The 17,538-nt window shown below is 59.8% G+C and overlaps 2 protein-coding genes across 2 annotated transcripts in view; one reads left to right on the plus strand and one right to left on the minus strand.

Moving 5' to 3' along the window:
* The first annotated feature begins 1,854 nt into the window (after positions 1-1,854).
* Positions 1,855-11,146, plus strand: AMN (amnion associated transmembrane protein). The gene is made up of 12 exons (XM_043921332.1): positions 1,855-1,979; positions 2,707-2,825; positions 2,927-2,971; positions 8,923-9,010; positions 9,118-9,335; positions 9,469-9,606; positions 9,755-9,863; positions 9,986-10,068; positions 10,248-10,425; positions 10,506-10,692; positions 10,775-10,868; positions 10,940-11,146. Exons 1-12 carry the CDS (start codon positions 1,937-1,939, stop codon positions 11,024-11,026), a joined length of 1,389 nt encoding a protein of 462 aa, XP_043777267.1. The 5' UTR covers positions 1,855-1,936; the 3' UTR covers positions 11,027-11,146.
* Positions 11,147-13,320: 2,174 nt separating this feature from the next.
* CDC42BPB (CDC42 binding protein kinase beta) overlaps positions 13,321-17,538 on the minus strand; it is a 99,371-nt gene continuing 95,153 nt past the window's right edge. The window contains exons 32-37 of the mRNA XM_043921331.1: positions 17,417-17,501; positions 17,205-17,322; positions 17,007-17,124; positions 16,561-16,666; positions 16,396-16,466; positions 13,321-13,993 (exon numbers count right to left, since the gene is read on the minus strand). Of these exons, the coding sequence (XP_043777266.1) occupies positions 13,862-13,993; positions 16,396-16,466; positions 16,561-16,666; positions 17,007-17,124; positions 17,205-17,322; positions 17,417-17,501 (630 nt within the window). The 3' untranslated portion in view covers positions 13,321-13,861. The remainder of the gene's footprint in view (positions 13,994-16,395; positions 16,467-16,560; positions 16,667-17,006; positions 17,125-17,204; positions 17,323-17,416; positions 17,502-17,538) is intronic.

The following is a 17,538-nucleotide window of genomic DNA, read 5'->3' on the forward strand; positions in this document are numbered from 1 at the left end:
CTTTACTGACTATGCCAAAGCCTTTGTGTGGATCACAGCAGACTGTGGAGAATTCTTAAAGAGATGTGAATACCAGACCACCTGACTTGCCTCTTGAGAAACCTGTATGCAGGTCAAGAAGCAACAGTTAGAACTGGACATGTAACAACAGACTGCTTCCAAATCGGGAAAGGAGTATGTCATGGCTATATATTGTCACCCTGCTTATTTAACTTATATGCAGGGTACATCATGAGAAATGCTGGGCTGGATGAAGCACAAGTGGAGTCAAGATTGCTGGGAGAAATATCAATAACCTCAGATATGCAGATGACACCACCCTTACGGCAGAAAGTGAAGAAGAACTGAAGAGCCTCTTGATGAAAGTGGAAGAGGAGAGTGAAAAAGTTGGCTTAAAGCTCAACATTCAGAAAACTAAGATCATGGCATCTGGTCCTATCACTTCATGGCAAATAGATGGGGAAACAGTGGAAACAGTGTCAGACTTTATTTTTGGGGGCTCCAAAATCACTGCAGATGGTGACTGCAGCCATGAAATTAAAAGACGCTCCTTGGAAGGCAAGTTATGACCAACCTAGACAGCATATTATAAAGCAGACATTACTTTGCCAACAAAGGCCCGTCTAGTCAAAGCTATGGTTTTTCTAGTAATCATGTATGGATGTGAGAGTTGGACCATAGAGAAAGCTGAGCTCCAAAGAACTGATGCTTTTGAACTGTGGTGTTGAAGAAGACTCTTGAGAGCCCCTTGGACTGCAAGGAGATCCAACCAGTCCATTCTAAAGGAAATCAGTCCTGAATATTCATTGGAAGAACTGATGTTCAAGCTGAAACTCCAACACTTTGGCCACCTGATGCCAAGAATTGACTCATCCGAAAAGACCTTGATGCTGGGAAAGATTGAAGGTGGGAGGAGAAGGGGACGACAGAGGATGAGACGGTTGGATGGCATCACCGGCTCGATGGACATGAGTTTGAGTAAACTCTGGGAGTTGGTGATTGACAGGAAGGCCTGGCTGTAGTCCATGGGGTTGCAGAGAGTTGGACACGACTGAGCGACTGAACTGAACTGAATTGATCCGGGTCAACAAGCCATCCATACATAGACACATCCATTTAACACTGACAGTTTATTTTTCACCCACCAACCATTCATTTATCCAATCACCATTCTACCGTCCACCCTTCCACTATCCTTCATCCAGCGACCATCTACCATCCATCACCTATCTTCCAATCTACTCTATCCATCCATCCACTGTCTGTGATCATCCATTTAGCCATCCACCACCCATGAACAGCTATCTGCATTCACCTGCCACTCTTCACATCTGTTCACCACCAACCATTGAGCATCTGTCCACCAGCCACCATCTAGTCATTCATGCGCCTCTCTACCATCCAACACTCATCAATCACACACCACTCATTCTCCACCCACTATCACTCCATTACTGTCCACTCATTCATTCCCTCACCATTTCCCATCAGTCCATTCCTCCTCATCCATCCAGCAGCCAGCACAATACCATCCACCACTCACCATGCATCCAGGGTCACCTGCCCACCATCCTCCACACACCGGACACCAGGTACCAGCCGTCTGCCACCATCCACAGTCCACCAGCCTAGGAGGCAGGAGGGCCCTTGCCTGGACCCGGCCAATGCAGGCAGCTGGGTGCAGCCAGCTGCATCTGGGGCAGGGAGGCGCCCCGCCCCCAACGCACCGTTTCCTTGGGAAGTGGTCCCCCACAAGCCCCCTTTCTGAGCGCCCAAGGTCCTCAGGTCCTGGAGCTGGGTGTGTGGGAGGGGCCCAGGAGTCGCTGCGGGCGGGTCGGAGGTGAACGTGTAACCCTCCCGGCCGCCCCCACCCCGCCCGGTCACGTGGGCCCCGCGGGGCAAAGTCTCAGGGTCCGAGACGCCGAAGTCCGGCGGGATGGGCGCCCCGGGCCGGGCGCTGCTGTGGCTGCAGCTGTTGGGTAAGGGAGTGGGGGGGTGCGCCGGGGGCCCGACGCACCCGGAGACCCCTGTCCCCGAGGGGCGCGCGGCGGGAGCGTGATGGGCTGTGAAACCCGGCGGCCGCCGGGCCCCTCCTCGCGCAGCGCCCGCGGGGCCGAGCGGGGGGCTCCTCGGAGACCCCGGGCCAGAGCGACGGCCGGGCGCGCCCGCCCCCCGCCGGAAGCTGCCGCCGCCGCGCCCGCCCCCCAACCCCCAGCCCCGGGGCGCCTCTGACCCCCGCGTGGCCCCTAGGCGGGGGCGTGTCCGCGGAGCGGCCCCCTACGCCCCGGAGCTGTAAGAACTGCAGCCCGGTCCCCGGGCCCCTCTCTGAGCCCCTGGCGACCCCTCCAGACGCAGCTCCCCGGCACAACCGGCCTGCCGCCCGCCCCCCGCCCCGTCCCCCAGTTCCTTCCACTGGGCCGAGGCCTCCCTGCCCCGACGGCCTCTGTCCCGTGGTCGCCACCATCCTGGCAGGGTGAACTGGGGGCGGGCGAGGAGGCGATCTGCGGGGGGCGGAGTCCCTGAGGAAGGCGCGTTTCAGCGGGCTCTGCAGATTCAGTAGAAGTTGGGGAGCCTGGGGCCAGGCTCCCGCAGGGTCCGGTCCCACGCCTGGACCCTCCAGCTCCAGGTCTCTCTGGATAAGGTCGTCCTTCCTGGGCACGGGGGGTTCCGGGCGGGAACCCCAGTGCTCAGCCGTCCCCTCCCCAGCCCTGACTCAGGCCGCCGACAAAGTCTGGGTTCCCAACACCAATTTTGACGATGCCACCAACTGGAGCCAGAACCGGACCCCATGCGCAGGCGCTGCTGTTGAGTTCCCCGCGGACAAGGTGCCTGACCCCACTCCTGGGGCCGTGGGGGGGTGTCCGCGTGGTCCAGGCCCCAGGAGCCCAGTGAGGGGGGCACTCGCTGACGTCCCTTCTGCCTGCAGACGGTGTCGGTCCTGGTGCGAGAAGGTCACAGCATCTCAGACATGGTGAGCAGGGCTGGGAATGGACCCCGGGTCAGAAGGGGGCCCGCGGGACCTGCCCTGGTCAGCTTGACGCCTCTTTCTTGCTTCCTGACTGGCATCCACTTGGGGGGTGGACCCTACAATCCGCCGGCCCTTAGCCTGTGGAGGGGTTTCTGGAAGGGTGGGGAACCACATGGGAGGGAACACTGGTCCCACAGTTGCAGCCCAGGCTGTGCCCAGCCTCAGAAGGGATGTGGCGGGCACCCTCTGTCCCTCCTGCCCCTGCCTCTGGGCCCTGTCGCCCAGGAGTCTGTCCTCGCTAAGATTTGCCCCAGGGAAGCCCACCTCCCTGCCCCACCAAAGCCTTTCCCTGGCCTGTGCATCGGAACTCAGGGGACCTTTTTCTCAAACTGATTCACAGTGTGAGTTCCAGGGTGGGGTCGTCACCCGGAGGCCACTGGACCTCATGGGTGAGTGGGGGCCGCCGGTGGCCTAGGAGGCCTGGGCACCACTCACTCTGCTGCCCAGATGCAGGGTCTGGGTGCGCCTTATTTCCACCTGGAGGCACCACCTGGAGGCAGCTCGGTTAATTGATGGTTTTCGAAAGCGGCATCAATTCTGGGAGTCTGGCCCCACTGGGGACAGGGCAGGAGAGTTAGAGACCCCAGCCCTCACCTGCAGCCTGGGAAGGGGGCCTCGGGCAGGATGTGCCAGTTCCTATAGATCCCAGGTCCAGACGCCCTTCCCACGCGTCCAACCCAAAGACTAAGGTGTGGAGGGGGCAGTGAGGGGGAGGAGGAAGTGGCGGAGCCAGCGAGGGGGGCCCAATAGCTGCACCCAGGAGCCCCCACAGCCCTGGTGACCGTGGCAACCAGACAGGGGCCTGGAGAAGGCGGTGGTGGTGGTGGGGCGCCTGGAACTGGCGGGAACCCACGAATAGAGGAGCCAGTTGGAGATGGGGGTGCTGGGACCTAGAGGTCCCTTCTGGCTGTCTTAGTTGCCTTGATGATCTCCTTGGAGAGTGCTTGGGGATCTCAAAAGAGACAACAGTCATGCATTCATTCATTCTTCACTCCCTCTTTCTGCCCTTTCCTTCCCCTGGCCCAGCCAGCCCTCCTCTTTGTCCCCGCACGTCTGTACCCCTTGCACAGCCCCGTGGGGCGCCCCCCTCACTTCCCCTGCCGATGCTCTGCCGTGAGAGGGCAGCCCCTGGAGGTCCTGGCTGGAAACAGCCCAGGGGCACAGAGACGGGGCCGAAAGCACCCAGTGTGGTCTGAGGGCCCTCCTCCAGCCCCACCGCGGGGCCCCAGTCCAGCTGCTGAGATGTCGCCTGTTAGGAGACACAGCAGCTCAGGTATTTAATTTGCATTTCTTCCCTGTGGCTCAGACGGTAAAGAATCTGCTTGCAATCCAAGAGACCAGGGTTCAATCCCTGGGTCAGGAAGATCCACTGGAGGCGGAAATGGCAACCCACTCCAGTATTCTTGCCTGGAGAATCCCATGGACAGAAGAGCCTGACGGGCTACAGTCCATGGGGTCTCAAACAGTCAGACACAACTTAGTCAGCAGCACTTTCACTTTTCACTTTGGTTTGGAACTTCTCTCCCTGGGATTTTTCTCTTCCTGAACACCTCCCCTCCCATTTCTGGGCAGATTGCCCAGGAATCTATTATTTTCTACCCATTAATTGTCGAGTTACTGCAAATGTCTTCTCACTATGGACTTTTGCCTGTGTTTCCCTTTGCTGATAAGAAACCCCCGTTATCAATCTATCAGATGCAAGATCAGTTGCTTTATACCTGTGTTTTCCGTGTTTTGTTTAAGCACCTCTTCCCTGCTTCTCAGTCACAACCATAATCAACCTTAGATTATGTCTGTCCGGTCATGGTTTTCCCATCAGGGGCACCTGTCTGAGTCGGACACTAACTAGGGAACCAGCTGTATTCTCCTCCTTGGATCAAGCCTGGTTTCTGATGTCCTCCTCCAGCCACCAGCCTTTCCCCTTGCTCTGCGGCACTGGGGTCACTGTTCGCCAGCTGCCCAAGGTGTGGTGGGGATTTTGCCTGCAGTTCCTTTGATCTTTCTGCCTGTTCTCCTGCCAGCACCACAGTGCCCCCACTCTGAGGCTCTGTGAGTTGTCTTAAAACCCACCGGGTCAATTTCCCCTGCCTCTCCTCCACTCTGAGAGGTCAACCCTCAGAGGACCCAGGTGGAAACCACCCACCCTGTGCCTTCTTCACCCTCTGGTTCAAGGCTGACTAGTTCTTTGTGGATCTGACTGTTGCAGAGAAATCATGGAGTAGGTTTATCAGGTAACACCACCACCACCCAAACCCTGGAATTTGATTGGGAATGACAACTTTATATATGCAAGTCATCCACTTGAGAGCATGGATTTTCTCTTCAAATATTTCAGGTCATTGGCCATAGAACTCTTTACTAGAGTCTTAAAATGGTGCACATAGAGGTTTTGTGTTCAGTTCAGTTCAGTCGCTCAGTCGTGTCCGACTCTTTGCGACCCCATGAATTGCAGCACGCCAGGCCTCCCTGTCCATCACCAACTCCCAGAGTTTACTCAAACTCATGCCCATCAAGTCGGTGATGCTATCCAACCATCCCATCCTCTGTCGTCCCCTTCTCCTCCTGCCCCCAATCCCTCCCAGCATCAGGGTCTTTTCCAATGAGTCAGCTCTTCGCATGAGGTGGCCAAAGTACTGGAGTTTCAGCTTCAGCATCAGTCCTTCCAATGAACACCCAGCACTGATCTGCTTTAGGATGGACGGGTTGGATCTCCTTGCAGTCCAACGGACTCTCAAGAGTCTTCTCCAACACCACAGTTCAAAAGCATCAATTTTTCAGCGCTTAGCTTTCTTCACAGTCCAACTCTCACATCCATACATGACCACTGGAAAAACCATAGCCTTGACCAAGCGGACCTTTGTTGAGGTTTTGTGTAGTAGTGACTAATTTATAAATCCTTTATATAGTTTGGTTCCTATTGTGAATGGTGCTCTATTTTTAAGAATGATATTGTCTAGGTGGTTATCTTTGTAAATAATGACCATTGTTCCTCTTCCTTTCCAGTCAGTCCCAACTCCTTTTATTTCTTTTTCTTTCCTTATATCATTGTCCAGGACATCTACCCCTATGTTAAACAAAAGTGACAAAAACAGGCATTCTTGTCTTGTTCCAGCATAAAAGAGAAGACACGTCGAGGTTCTCCACTGTGTGTAATGTTTGCTGTAGGGTTTTGCAGATAACTTTAATTGTGGAAATTCTAATCTATTGCTACTTGGTGGGCAGCTTTTTGAAAAATCATAAATGGGTTGTTGAACTTCCCAGTTGTTTTTTTTCTTACATTGACTGAGATGTAGCCCCCCCTCCTGTAGCCTATTAATTGGGTTTTCTGAGGCAGAACCGTCCTTGTGAGACGGACGCCTTCCTGGCACCTTCCTTCAGGTGCAGGTCTAAGCGCGCCTCTTCGACACTTGCCTTCCTTGTCACGCTGGTTTTGGTGGCACAAGACTCTCCACCGCCATCTGCTGGGACACCGTCATACACGCTGCGGAGAACGTGGGATGGGGGCTTTTCTCATCCTTCCTCCTTCCTGCGTTCTTGGGACGTGATACGTTATTGGATCCAATCAGCTAATATTTTATTCAGAATCCTCACATTTTTGTTGTAAGTCAGCTGAGCCTATAATTTTTTTTCACTTTGTCGTTCATTTGGTTTGGGTTTATTTATTGTTGGTTGCCGTGGGTCTTTGTTGCCGAGTGGACTTTCTCTCGTTGCAAGGGGGGGGGCTCCTCCTCTTTGTGGCGCATGGGCTTGTTGCAGTGGCTTCTCTTGTGGAGCACAGGCTTCAGGCTGTGGAGCACAGGCTGTGGTGCATGGGCTTAGTTGCTCTGTGGCATGTGGAATCTCCCCCAACCAGGAATTGAACCTGTGTTCCCTGCATTGGCAGGTGGATTCTTATCCACTGTACCACCAGGGAAGTGCCATCATTTGGTTTTGGAATGAAGATTACAGTGGCCTCATAAAATGGACTGGTGATTTTTCACTCTTTTTCTGTTTTCCAAAACAACTTCGGGAAGAAGAAATTAAGTTTTCCTTGGAGGTTTAGCAGAGCTCACCTATAAAATCCTTGGTTGGACTGGGAATTTGGGGAATAGGAGGTCTTTGACTGACATTTAAAATTCTTTAATGCTTACTTGTCAGTTCAAATTCCCTATTGCCTCTTGCATCAATTTTGATATTTTAAACTTTCCTAGAAATTGGTATATTTCATCTAGGTTTTTGGCAGTCTTACTGATTTGTTAACCTTTTCAGTATCTGTATTTTCCCTTGAACAAGTGAGGTCTTTACTGTATGCCCATGACCTTGCGGTCTCTCCCTCCCCATCACATTTTAGTCCTTGATTTAAACATTTATTAAGAGACAGCAATAAGTATTTTTGTTATTTCATCATTAAAGTATTTCACAAAAGTATTTCATCACCCTCGTTCCCATTTCTTTTCTTAGCATCTAGATTCTTTCCTTACTTCCTCCAAGCATGTTTTCAGGGTAGGTCTCTGTGTGGCAATCTTCTGAAGTCTTTATCATTTTATTATCCTTCAATATCTGACACACTATTCTGGGGGGCAGAGCCATGTCCAGGGCAGATGTCTTCAGGCAGCCTGTTCTGCTGTCTGCATGCGTCATTGCTGAGAAACCCAATCCTTGAATGTTTTTCCTTCCTGGGTGATTTCTCTCCCTCTGCCGCTCTTACGGCGTTCTCTTTGTCTTTGATGGTCACAGACATAGCATTCTGTGATTTTCCTTATTTGGCATTCAATGAGACCTTTCCTTTTTAAAATATTTTTCTTTTTCACATACATAATTGGCAGTGCTGTGTGTTAGTTCCTTGACCAGGGACTGGACCCCAGCCCCTATATTGGAAGCAGGCTTAACCACTGGACTGCCAGGGAAGTCCCCAGTGAGACCTTTCAACCCGAGGTTTCCCAGCTTTGGTCAGATGCGGAGAATTCCTCTTCACTGTCTCTTCGGACGCGCCCTGCCCTCGTATCTGAATGCTGGTGCGCCTGTCGAGCTCCCGCCGCCCGCGCCTGGTTTCTCTCTCTCGGCCCCTTCCTGCTGTCTTTCAACTACGGCATTCATCGTGTATTATTTACACTCCCCCCTTTGGTTGCGTTGAAAACCAAGTTCTTGTTGGAGCGTCACTGCGGACACCCACCGCCCCTCCCGCGGCGCCTGCGCCCCTCGGTCCCCAGGATTCGGCCCTGGTGCCTGCGGGGGGCTCTGCCTGGCTGGCACGGGACTCACCCCCAGCCGCGGACGAGGCTGGCCCGTGACCTCCACTCTGCCCGGCGTCAGCCTGCCGAGCAGGCCCAGTGCCTGGGGGACTGAAGAGCAGACCCTGTGGAGCAAGCTGGGGCCTCTCCCCCGAGGTGTTAAGCGTCGGGGACCCCCACACTGAGCAGCCCCCCGGTCCCGCCCTCACCGTCCGCCCCGACCCCACGGTGGGGTGGGGTCCCCGGGCTGGGCGTGGGGCAGCGGGGGAGGGCGGGCGGTGCCCCCCTCCGAGCCTTCACGCGGCCTCTGACACCCGAGTCCTGGGCGTCTGTGGAGAAGGAGCTGCCCGCGCTAGGGGGAGGCGCGCGGCTCCACGGCCCCACCGCCCCGGTTCCCGCTTCCCCAGCCGCCCCGCTGCCCTCCCTCACGGTCAGGGCTGCTCCAGGGGCCCCGGCGGCTTGGCTTCGTGGAGCCGACGGGCCCTTGAATTGTAGTTTCTCGTGGGGCACGGCGGCCCTGACGAGAGCCACGCTGCCGCAAACTACCCCCTCCCTCGGCCCAGCGGACCTCAGCGGCCCAGTCTGCGGCCTAGACTCTCCCGCCCACGGGGACGGGGCTCGGGGGTGGGCGCACAGCCGGACCCTCCAGTGCCCACCCGCCGCCTCAGCCTGTGCTTCCCGCAGCTCTTGCCGCTGGACGGGGAATTCGTCCTGGCCTCGGGAGCTGGATTCGGCGCAACGGACGCCGGCTCGCGCCCGGACTGTGGCACAGGTGAGGGGGTCGCGCCAGGGGGCGCGGAGTCAGGGGGGCGCGGCCGCGGGCGGGGCCGGCCGGGAGGGCGCGTTCCCGGCGGAGCTCAGGGTCGCGCGCTCGCCCAGGCGCCCGCGCGCGCTTCCTCGACCCCGACCGCTTCCTGTGGCTCGACCCGCTCCTGTGGCGCCCCGGGGACGCGGCGCGCGGCCTCTTCTCCGTGGACGCCGAGCGCGTGCCCTGCCTCCACGACGACGTCGTCTTTCCGTTCGACGCCTCCTTCCGGGTGGGCCTGGGCCCGGGCGCCGGCACCGTGCGCGTCCGCAGCGTCCAGGCGCTGGGCCAGGTGGGGCGCGCGCGCGGGGGGCGGGCGCGGGTCTCCCCGGAGCGCCTCCTACCCTGCTAGCCTGGTCGGTTCCGGGCGCTCAGACGCGGTCTCGTGCTCCGGCCGGTTCCCGGGCTCGCCGGGCCACCTGCAGACGTTCGCGCGCGAGGAAGACCTGGCGGCTTTCCTGGCGTCCCGCGCGGGCCGGCTGCGCTTCCACGGGCCGGGCGCTCTGAGCGTGGACCCCGAGGCCTGCACGGACCCGTCGGGCTGCGTCTGCGGCAACGCCGAGGTGAGGGCGGCCCGCCGCGGGGCGGCTGGAGTGGCGGGAGGTCGGGGCTGTGCCGCCGCGCCCCGCCGTCTCGCCCCGCTCTCTCCCCGGGCGCGCGGCGCTCTCTCCCGGTCTGCCCCTCGCCCTCACCCTAGCTCCCCGTTTGCAGGCGCAGCCGTGGATCTGCGCCGCGCTGCTTCAACCCCTGGGTGGCGGCTGCCCCCAGGCCGCCTGCTTGGAGCCCCTCCGGCCCGAAGGGCAATGCTGCGACCTCTGCGGTGAGCGCCCCGCCGCGCCCTTCAGAGCTGGGGTGGCGCGGCCACCCGGCCTCGCCCCAGCCTCAGTTTCCCTGCAGGGCTCGGACCTGCGGGGCTGACTCCTTCTTCCCTTCCTGCTGCAGGAGCTGTCGTTTCGCTGACCCACGGCCCTGCCTTTGACCTGCAGCGGTACCGGGCGCGGCTGCTGCACGCCTTCCTGGCTCTGGTACTGCGGCCGCGCCCCCAGCCCGGCCCCCACCCTTCCGCCGCCGGGGTCGGGGAGCACCCCCTCCGCCTCCTCCTTGATGCGTTCGCTCTCCGCCTGCAAAGCGCTTGTCCCTGCCCGCTTCGTCCCCTCAGGTCCGAGGGACGGAGTCCCTGGGCCAACTCTGTTCCCCTCTCTAGCCCCAGTACCAAGGGCTGCAAGTGGCCGTGTCCAAGGTCCCGCGCCCGCCCGGGCTCCGCGAAGCCTCAGGTGCGAAGGCGGACACGGAGATCCAGGTGGTGCTGGTGGAGGCCGGGCCCGAGACCGGCGGCGCGGGGCGCCTGGCCCGGGCCCTCCTGGAGGACATCGCGGAGCACGGTAACCGCGGCGCCCCTTTCCCAGTTCCCGCCCCGGTCTCGTCCCGCCCCGGGATTCTGAGCCGGCGTCCTCCGTTGCAGGCGAGGCCCTCGGAATCCTCTCGGCGACTGCTCGAGAGTCGGGCGCGCCTGTCTGGGGCGGCTCGGCGGCGGGGCTGAACGCGCCGGCGCGCGCGGGGCTGGCGGGCGGCTTGGTGGCCGCCGGGCTGCTGGTGCTGCTGGCGCTGCTGGCGGGGACGCTGCTGCTGCGCCGCGAGGGGAGGCTCAGGTTCGCGGGGCTCGGGGCTCCGGTACGCGGGGCGGGGGTTCCGGGATCGGGTGTGTCGGGCTCACACGCGTCCCTGCTCCAGGTGGAGGAGGCGCGACGAGGCGGCCACCGCGCGGGCCGGGGCGCCTCTGGGCTTCCACAATCCGGTGTTCTACGCGGCGGACTCCGCGGAGGCGGTGAGGGGCGCCCGGGGTCGGGGGTGCGGGACCTCTTCGCGATCGGGCACCCTGACTCTGCGCTTCCGCAGCTCCCGACCCCGAAGTCGGACCAAAGGAGCTCCAGCCGCAGCTACTTCCTTAATCCGCTGTTTGGCGAAGCGGAGGCCGAGGCCTGAGCGGCCGCGTGACCGGCCTGTCGCACCCCGACCCCAGCCCCATCCAGGGGGCATCGCGGGCCCCGCGGGATCCCCCACCTTCTGCTGGCCTAGCCCAATAAAGCGAATTCTTGCATCTGATGTCAGCGCGGACACCTCGCGCATATCATACGCCCGTCTGCCCCTGCCTGGTCGGAGCTGGGAGGGCCAGGTCGGATGGTGAAGGGTGGTCCTCAGAGCCTGTGCCCGCTGGCGCCTAGCCACCCAGGGCAGTCCTGGGTGCTGCCTGTAGGCTGGGGCGGCCCGAGGCTTCCGGCCTGAGAAGGCCCTCCCAGAGCCAGGACGGCTTACCGTGTTCTGGAGGAGCCCAGAAAGAAGCCCTTACTAGGGGAGGAGGGGTCGGGAGCTGCGCCGAAGACGGTGGCGGAGCCGGCTGCCAGCTGCTCAGGCCCAGGTTGCGTGGGCTGCGCCGGGGCCAGACAGTTGGGCCTGGACTTCCGCGGGGCTAGGGTGCCCAGCGGGCTAGCCCAGCGGCACAGTGGGTCTGTCCCCTCTGCAGGCGGGGGCAGAGCTGCCCGCTCGCTGTGTTCGCGAGTGGCAGCACGCCAGCGTGTGTCCTGCCGGGAGGGGGCTCTTTGGTGTTGGAGGCCTTGAGGCCAGGACTGGCCCGCGCCCCGCTCCTGCGGGCGGCTGAGGTCCGCGGTGGGTGAGGGCTGAGCCGCTCTGGGTAGGACCCTGACTTGGTAGGTAATGACGGGCCGGCATTGGGACAGTGATGTGTGTATGAGAGTGTATGGACAGCGTGACCAGCTTGAACTGTCGGGGAGACACCTTCGTGCTCAGCATTGGGAACACCGCCCCCAGGGTGACTGCCCGCGACCTTCTGACGGTGAATTCACTCTTACGCCCCCATCGCTCTGTGCTCCGTGGCCAGCACCTTGTGAAGCTCGCCCACTTCGTGGGCGGTGGTTACTCTTGGTGCTATTACAATAGCTAGTATTTCATTTAAAAACGGCTCACACTTGTGCACCTGTGTTTCAGGCCGGAAACGTGCTCCTGTGGGGCAGACGTCCGGGTGGGTGGGGCAGGGTGGGGGGCAATACCCCACTGCCCACCACCTGCTCACTGTGGGCCTGCACTTGCATTTTCTAGGCGCTGGACGTTGCCTCGGGGGCGTCTGCCTGTGCCTTGTGTAGGGATGGGGGGAGGCGGTTCGCGGGGCTCCTGCTCCCCCTGGGGCAGTGGCGGGCCCACTGGCCGCGCTGACTGGTGGAGCTGCAGGGGGCCCGGGACGCTCCCCAGGAACTGCGTGCCAGCTCTCTGCATCCTGCCCATCCTCAGCGCCCCCTGCCCACATGTCACCAAGAGCTTACTGTGGGTCAAACAGTGTACCCAGCCCGCCACAGGCTCCTGGGTCCCCAGAGCCCCTGAGTGCCATGTACCCACCCAACCTCCCCGTGAGCTCCCCCTCCTGGGGATGGTTGGCCAGTCCTGTTTTCTCTCTCTGAAGCCTAGCAGGGCCACTGGCCAGACAGACCCTCCCTCCAGCCAGAAGCCCACCCCAATGCAGGGCGTCCCTGGAGGCCCCCTGGGACCTGGGCAGGCGAGAGGTCCTGGCCTCCAGGCCCTGCCGTGTGGACTCCGCCCCCCACCACTGCAAGGCCAGCTGGTTCTTCCAGCACAGGCATGCCTTCCGGTGCTGGCGGCCCCAGGCAGCAGCTGACTGCAAGTGCATTCAGACAAACCACCGAGAACTTTAAAACTGCCGTCTTCTGCTTTATTGACAGGTAAATTGTTCAAAAATGTTCTCACGATTCAATAATTACAAAGACTCAGACTTACATTAAAAAAGTAAAAACCAGAACCCCCAGCAGGTGCCAGCCCCCGCGGAAGGCCCGGGGGGCAGGCAGGCAGGCAGGTGCTGGGCGCGTGCCACGCACGGGCAGGCCGTGGTGCCCACGTCACTCAGCGCCGACTCACGGGAAACGCACGTCTTCCACAGCGTGGCGAGGACGTTGGCTGGCAGGGGGCAGAGGGAAGCCTGCCGGCGGCTCCCGGCGAGCTTTCAGAGACAGGCCGCGCCGGGAGGGGAGGCAGAAGCGCGCAGGGTGCTGGGGGTGGAGTGTGGCGGCGTCTACAGCATCCAGTAGCGGGCACGAATCGCGGGCTCCATGCGGGGCGGGGCGCCCCCGGCGCGGCCTCTCGGCCTGTGGGCACGGGGCCCAGCACCCGCCACCCACGGGCTTCGGGGCGGGAGGCTGAGCTGTGGAGGCGAGCAGGACACAGAGCGCGGCTGACTTCACAGTAGTAGAGACGGGACACGTGTGGTGGTGACAGAGCGGACTGACGCGAGGGCCTCTGTCCACGGCTACGAGGTCGGCAGGAGGACTTCCGCCTCTGTGTATGGGCTAAAGGAACGAAAAGGCCACGGACTAACCTCCACGTTTCCTGTCTTCAAGACTCTAGTGACACTGGGAATGATGTGTACAACTTCCTACGATGCTCCTAAGCGCCTAGGAAACGGTTTCAGGGAGCAGGGCCAGACGCGGCCCCGAGGCCGTCCTGAGCTGCCTGCATCCGCGGGGGCCGCGGCCGGCCTTGGGTGGGCGGGAGGGGCCGGGGCGTCCTTCATGTGCAAACAAGCTGTATCGCCTCACAGCTATGCAGAGGGTGATCTGGTCTACCGCCAGACAGTGCGGCACGGAACTGATTGTTATCATAATAAAGCATTTTCTTCATCTCCGTATCTACACGTCGAGTCCACATTTCCTTGGACAACACTGGAGGCTCAGGTCAGTCTTGGCACTGGCACTGCAGACCACCTGGGCCCCGGCCCTGTGGCGGGAGCCGGCGGCCTCAGGCATCGCAGGACGGCTGCTCCAGGCCTTCGAGGGGCAGCTGGCTCCTGTGGGGGGAGTTGGGGCTCGGCGGGCCGCTGGGGTTGGAGCTGTTGGATGGAGTCGAGTGTTTGGTGGAATCTGAATCGGGCTGTGAAGACAGAACGGGGAGAGCGTGAGAACCACTGTGGAGGGGAGCTGTCTGGGCCGGGCAGCCCCTGCCGTCTCCTTCCGAGTTACGGCGACACGCCCTCTAAGGCTTGTCACGTGGTCCCTGCAGGAGAGATCGCAAACCAAGGCCCACCACCCCCGTGACTCGTGTAACTATTACCAAAAGGAGTAACTGCCATGAAGAAACCAGGCAGTGTGGCGACCAAGTGGGCCAAGGTCACAGACGTGCGGCTCTTTCGTGGTAAAAGCACGGGGAATAATAGAGAGGAACTTTCTCCACATGACAAAGGTGTCAGTGAGCAGCCCGCTGACTTCACGCCCAGTGGTGAAAGGCAAAGCTCCCCACTCAGAGCAGGAACAAGGCCAGGTTGCTGCCGTCACTGCTGCTCAATACCGTGCTACAAGGTCCAGCCACTGGGCAAGTAAAGACGGCATCCACCAGGGAAAGGAGGAAGTAAAAGCATCTCTGCTCACCGCTGACCCACCTCTGTAGGGATAAAAACACTAAAGCGCTTAACGAATTCAGTAAGCTGCAGAATGCAAGGTCATCACAAAAATCAGCTCTGCTTCTAAATACCAGCAATGAGCAATCTGAAAAAGAAACTAAGAAAACAATTCCATTTACAATAGCATCCAAAAGGATAAAATATATCTAAGAACAAATTTAACCAGAGATGAAAGATCTGTATACTAAGACTATAAACACTGCTGACAAAAATTTAAAAAGACCACCTGAAGAAATCGAAAGGCATCCCATGTTCACGGACTGGAAGACTACTGTTAAGATGGCAACTGTGATCAACCTACAGATTCAATGCAATCCTTACAAACATTCTAATAGAGTTTTTGGGGGAGGCATGGAACTGGAAAAGCCAACCCTCAAATTCACACAGAACTGCAGACGACCCAGAAGAGTCAAAAGAAAACTGCCTAAGAAAAAGCTGAAGGCATCACACTTCCCAAATTCACTGCTTCACAATGTACTGCTGGGACATCCCTGGTGGTCTGGAGGTTAAGAACTCGCCTGCCAATTCAGGGGACATGAGTTCGATGCCTGGTCAGGAAACTAAGATCTCACATGCCGCGGGCCAACTAAGCCCATGCTCCACAGCAGGAGAAGCCACCGCGATGAGGACTGGGCACCACGATGAGAGAGCAGCCCCCACTCACTAACTAGAGACAGCCCGGGCAGCAACCGAGACCCAGCGCAGCCACAAGTCAGTCAGTCTGAAGGAGAAGCTAAGAAACTGTCCTGAAAACGGGGAACGAACAGATGCGTTGTGCTCCCTCAGGTTACAGGTGGTGCAGCAGAGGCTCCAGGAATAGAAGCACGTAAACAAAAGAAGTTCACAAATACTAAAGGGTAAGCGTACAGGATGGCGGGAAGGAAGCGGTGCTGGGTGCTTTAGAGAGAAAGCGGCTCAGAGCCTCACCCACACACGCCAAGACACACTCTCACCCCTCAGAACACGGTGACACAAAGGAAAAGCCTGCCGGGTTCTCAGAGTAAGAGAGAATTTGTCTTAATTGAAAAAGATAGACTGTTCAAGAACTAAAAGTTTCTATGTGTTATAGTTCTATATGACAACACCCTTACAATTAAAGACAAAATTAAAATGTCAGTGATACTGGGAAAAGTACTTGCAGCAGGTAACACCCACAATCTATGAAGAGTTTCTGTGAACAAGTAGGAGACAGTCCCTCAAGAGCAGCCGGGTGAAGGGTGCAGAGGGGGACTTGGAAAGGGCTGCCCCACACGCCTCGAGTTCTGGGCATGCCAGGAAGGTGAGGGACTCTGTGGTGCAAGCCGTCTCTGCCATCACCGTGGCAGCCCCACGCCCCCGGCCTCCGTCACAGGAGTGCTGCCGGGGCCAGCCTCAGCACACTGCCTCCTGCTTTCCTTCCCCCACCACACGGGGGACTGAGGACACTGGATCCACGGGGCTGTTGGAGGCGGAGGAGAGAGGGCAGGACACACGAGGCCACCTGTGCACCTCCTGGGGTTCCAGCCATGTGTGCAAGGCTACGCAGAAACGTCTCGACGGGAGCAGCCTCCCTGCATGCTCCACACATCCGGCCGCCCGTCCAGGCAATGCCTAAGAGCAGCCCTTGGCCGCACCATCCTCAGCGAGGCCAGGGGGCCAGGCCACTGGCAGCCAGGCCTGAAGGAGGCCTCGGTCTCCCAAGGTCACGACGCGGAGGGGAGAACCCTCGTCTTTCTCCAACAGACTCACAGCCGCGGAGCCCGCGTCCTCCCGCTCTGGGCGCAGCCCGAGCAGCCCAGAGAGAGCGGTTCTGAGGGCTGCGGAGGCCCGAGGTGGCCGCTCCAGGGCAGATGGAGCCTCAGGCCTGGGGTGTCTGCCTTCACCAGGCGAACCTCACCTCTTTGTCAAAGTCCTGGTCAGGGTCAGACATACTCCTTAGTGGCACAGCCACTCCAGGTTCAGATCCCCCTGCAAAGTGAAGACGGCCGTCACCCTGGGGAAAACAGTCGCGAGCAGAGCTGCAAGCCCTGGCCCCGTTTCTAGGCCCCACTCTGGCCCCTACCTGATGAGGGCCAGGAGACGTAGGGCTTGTTCCTGGGCGGAGGGGGGCGGGATAGGCTGGCAGGGGCGGGGCCTGGCCTCTCCTCCTGGGCGGCGGGCACGGCGCTCTGCACAGAGAGGAGTGTGTCAGCTCGGGAACACGCACCAGCTGCCCGAGGCGGGTAGCCAGGCCCCGGGCAGGGCGCGCAGGCCACGTGGGGAGCCTGCGGGAGCACCAGGCTGGGGCCCCGGGCCTCTGGGGAAACAGCTGGGAAGGCCCTCTGGACAGCCCTGTCGGCCAGCTTTGCTCCAAGAACTGGCAGTGAGTGAGGGCAAAGTGTGCTACCTGCCCTTACTGCGCTGTTCCAGCAGTCATTTTTGACAGCGATTTCCTCCTGACACCGTAACAGACGGCCAAAGACCCTCAGGGCGCGTGGGGAGGGGTGCGGCGGGGCAGCCGGGGCTCACCAGAGGCAGGTCCATGAGCACCTGCATACCGTCTCCCGGGCCCATGTGGGCCACGTGGTTGAAGTTGGTGGGGTTGGAGATCATCTTGGACCGCAGCTCTGGGTCTCTGAGCATCTCTCTGCAGAGGGAGGTGGAGGGAGGCGGCGTGAGGCCCGGCCCAGCCTCGGCCCCGTCCCGCCCCTCCCCAGCGGCTCCTACCTCCGCTGCTGCAGCCGCTCCTCCTCCGGGACCTTGAAGACAAAGCGCCTTTTGCTCCGGGTCCGAAGCATCTGCTTCCGACTGTTGTCCGAGGTGTCGGGCACGTTGAGCACTGTTCCTGCGGGCCGGGGAAGGGTCGCACGGCTGCTGACTCCTGGGAAGTACCCCCACACCCCCCTCCATCCTCTGCTCCCTCCGCAAGAAGGGCTCACCCGAGGCCTTGCTCTTGAAATAGATCAGGCGGGGAGGCTCGCAGTTGAGGAGGTTGAGGCTGCCTTCCAAGTTCAGGGGCCGGATCTGTGTTGGAAACCAGACGGGTGAGGCGGCTGCCTGC

Source organism: Cervus elaphus, chromosome 13 (assembly GCF_910594005.1).
Source record: "Cervus elaphus chromosome 13, mCerEla1.1, whole genome shotgun sequence".
Taxonomy (NCBI): Eukaryota; Metazoa; Chordata; class Mammalia; order Artiodactyla; family Cervidae; genus Cervus; species Cervus elaphus.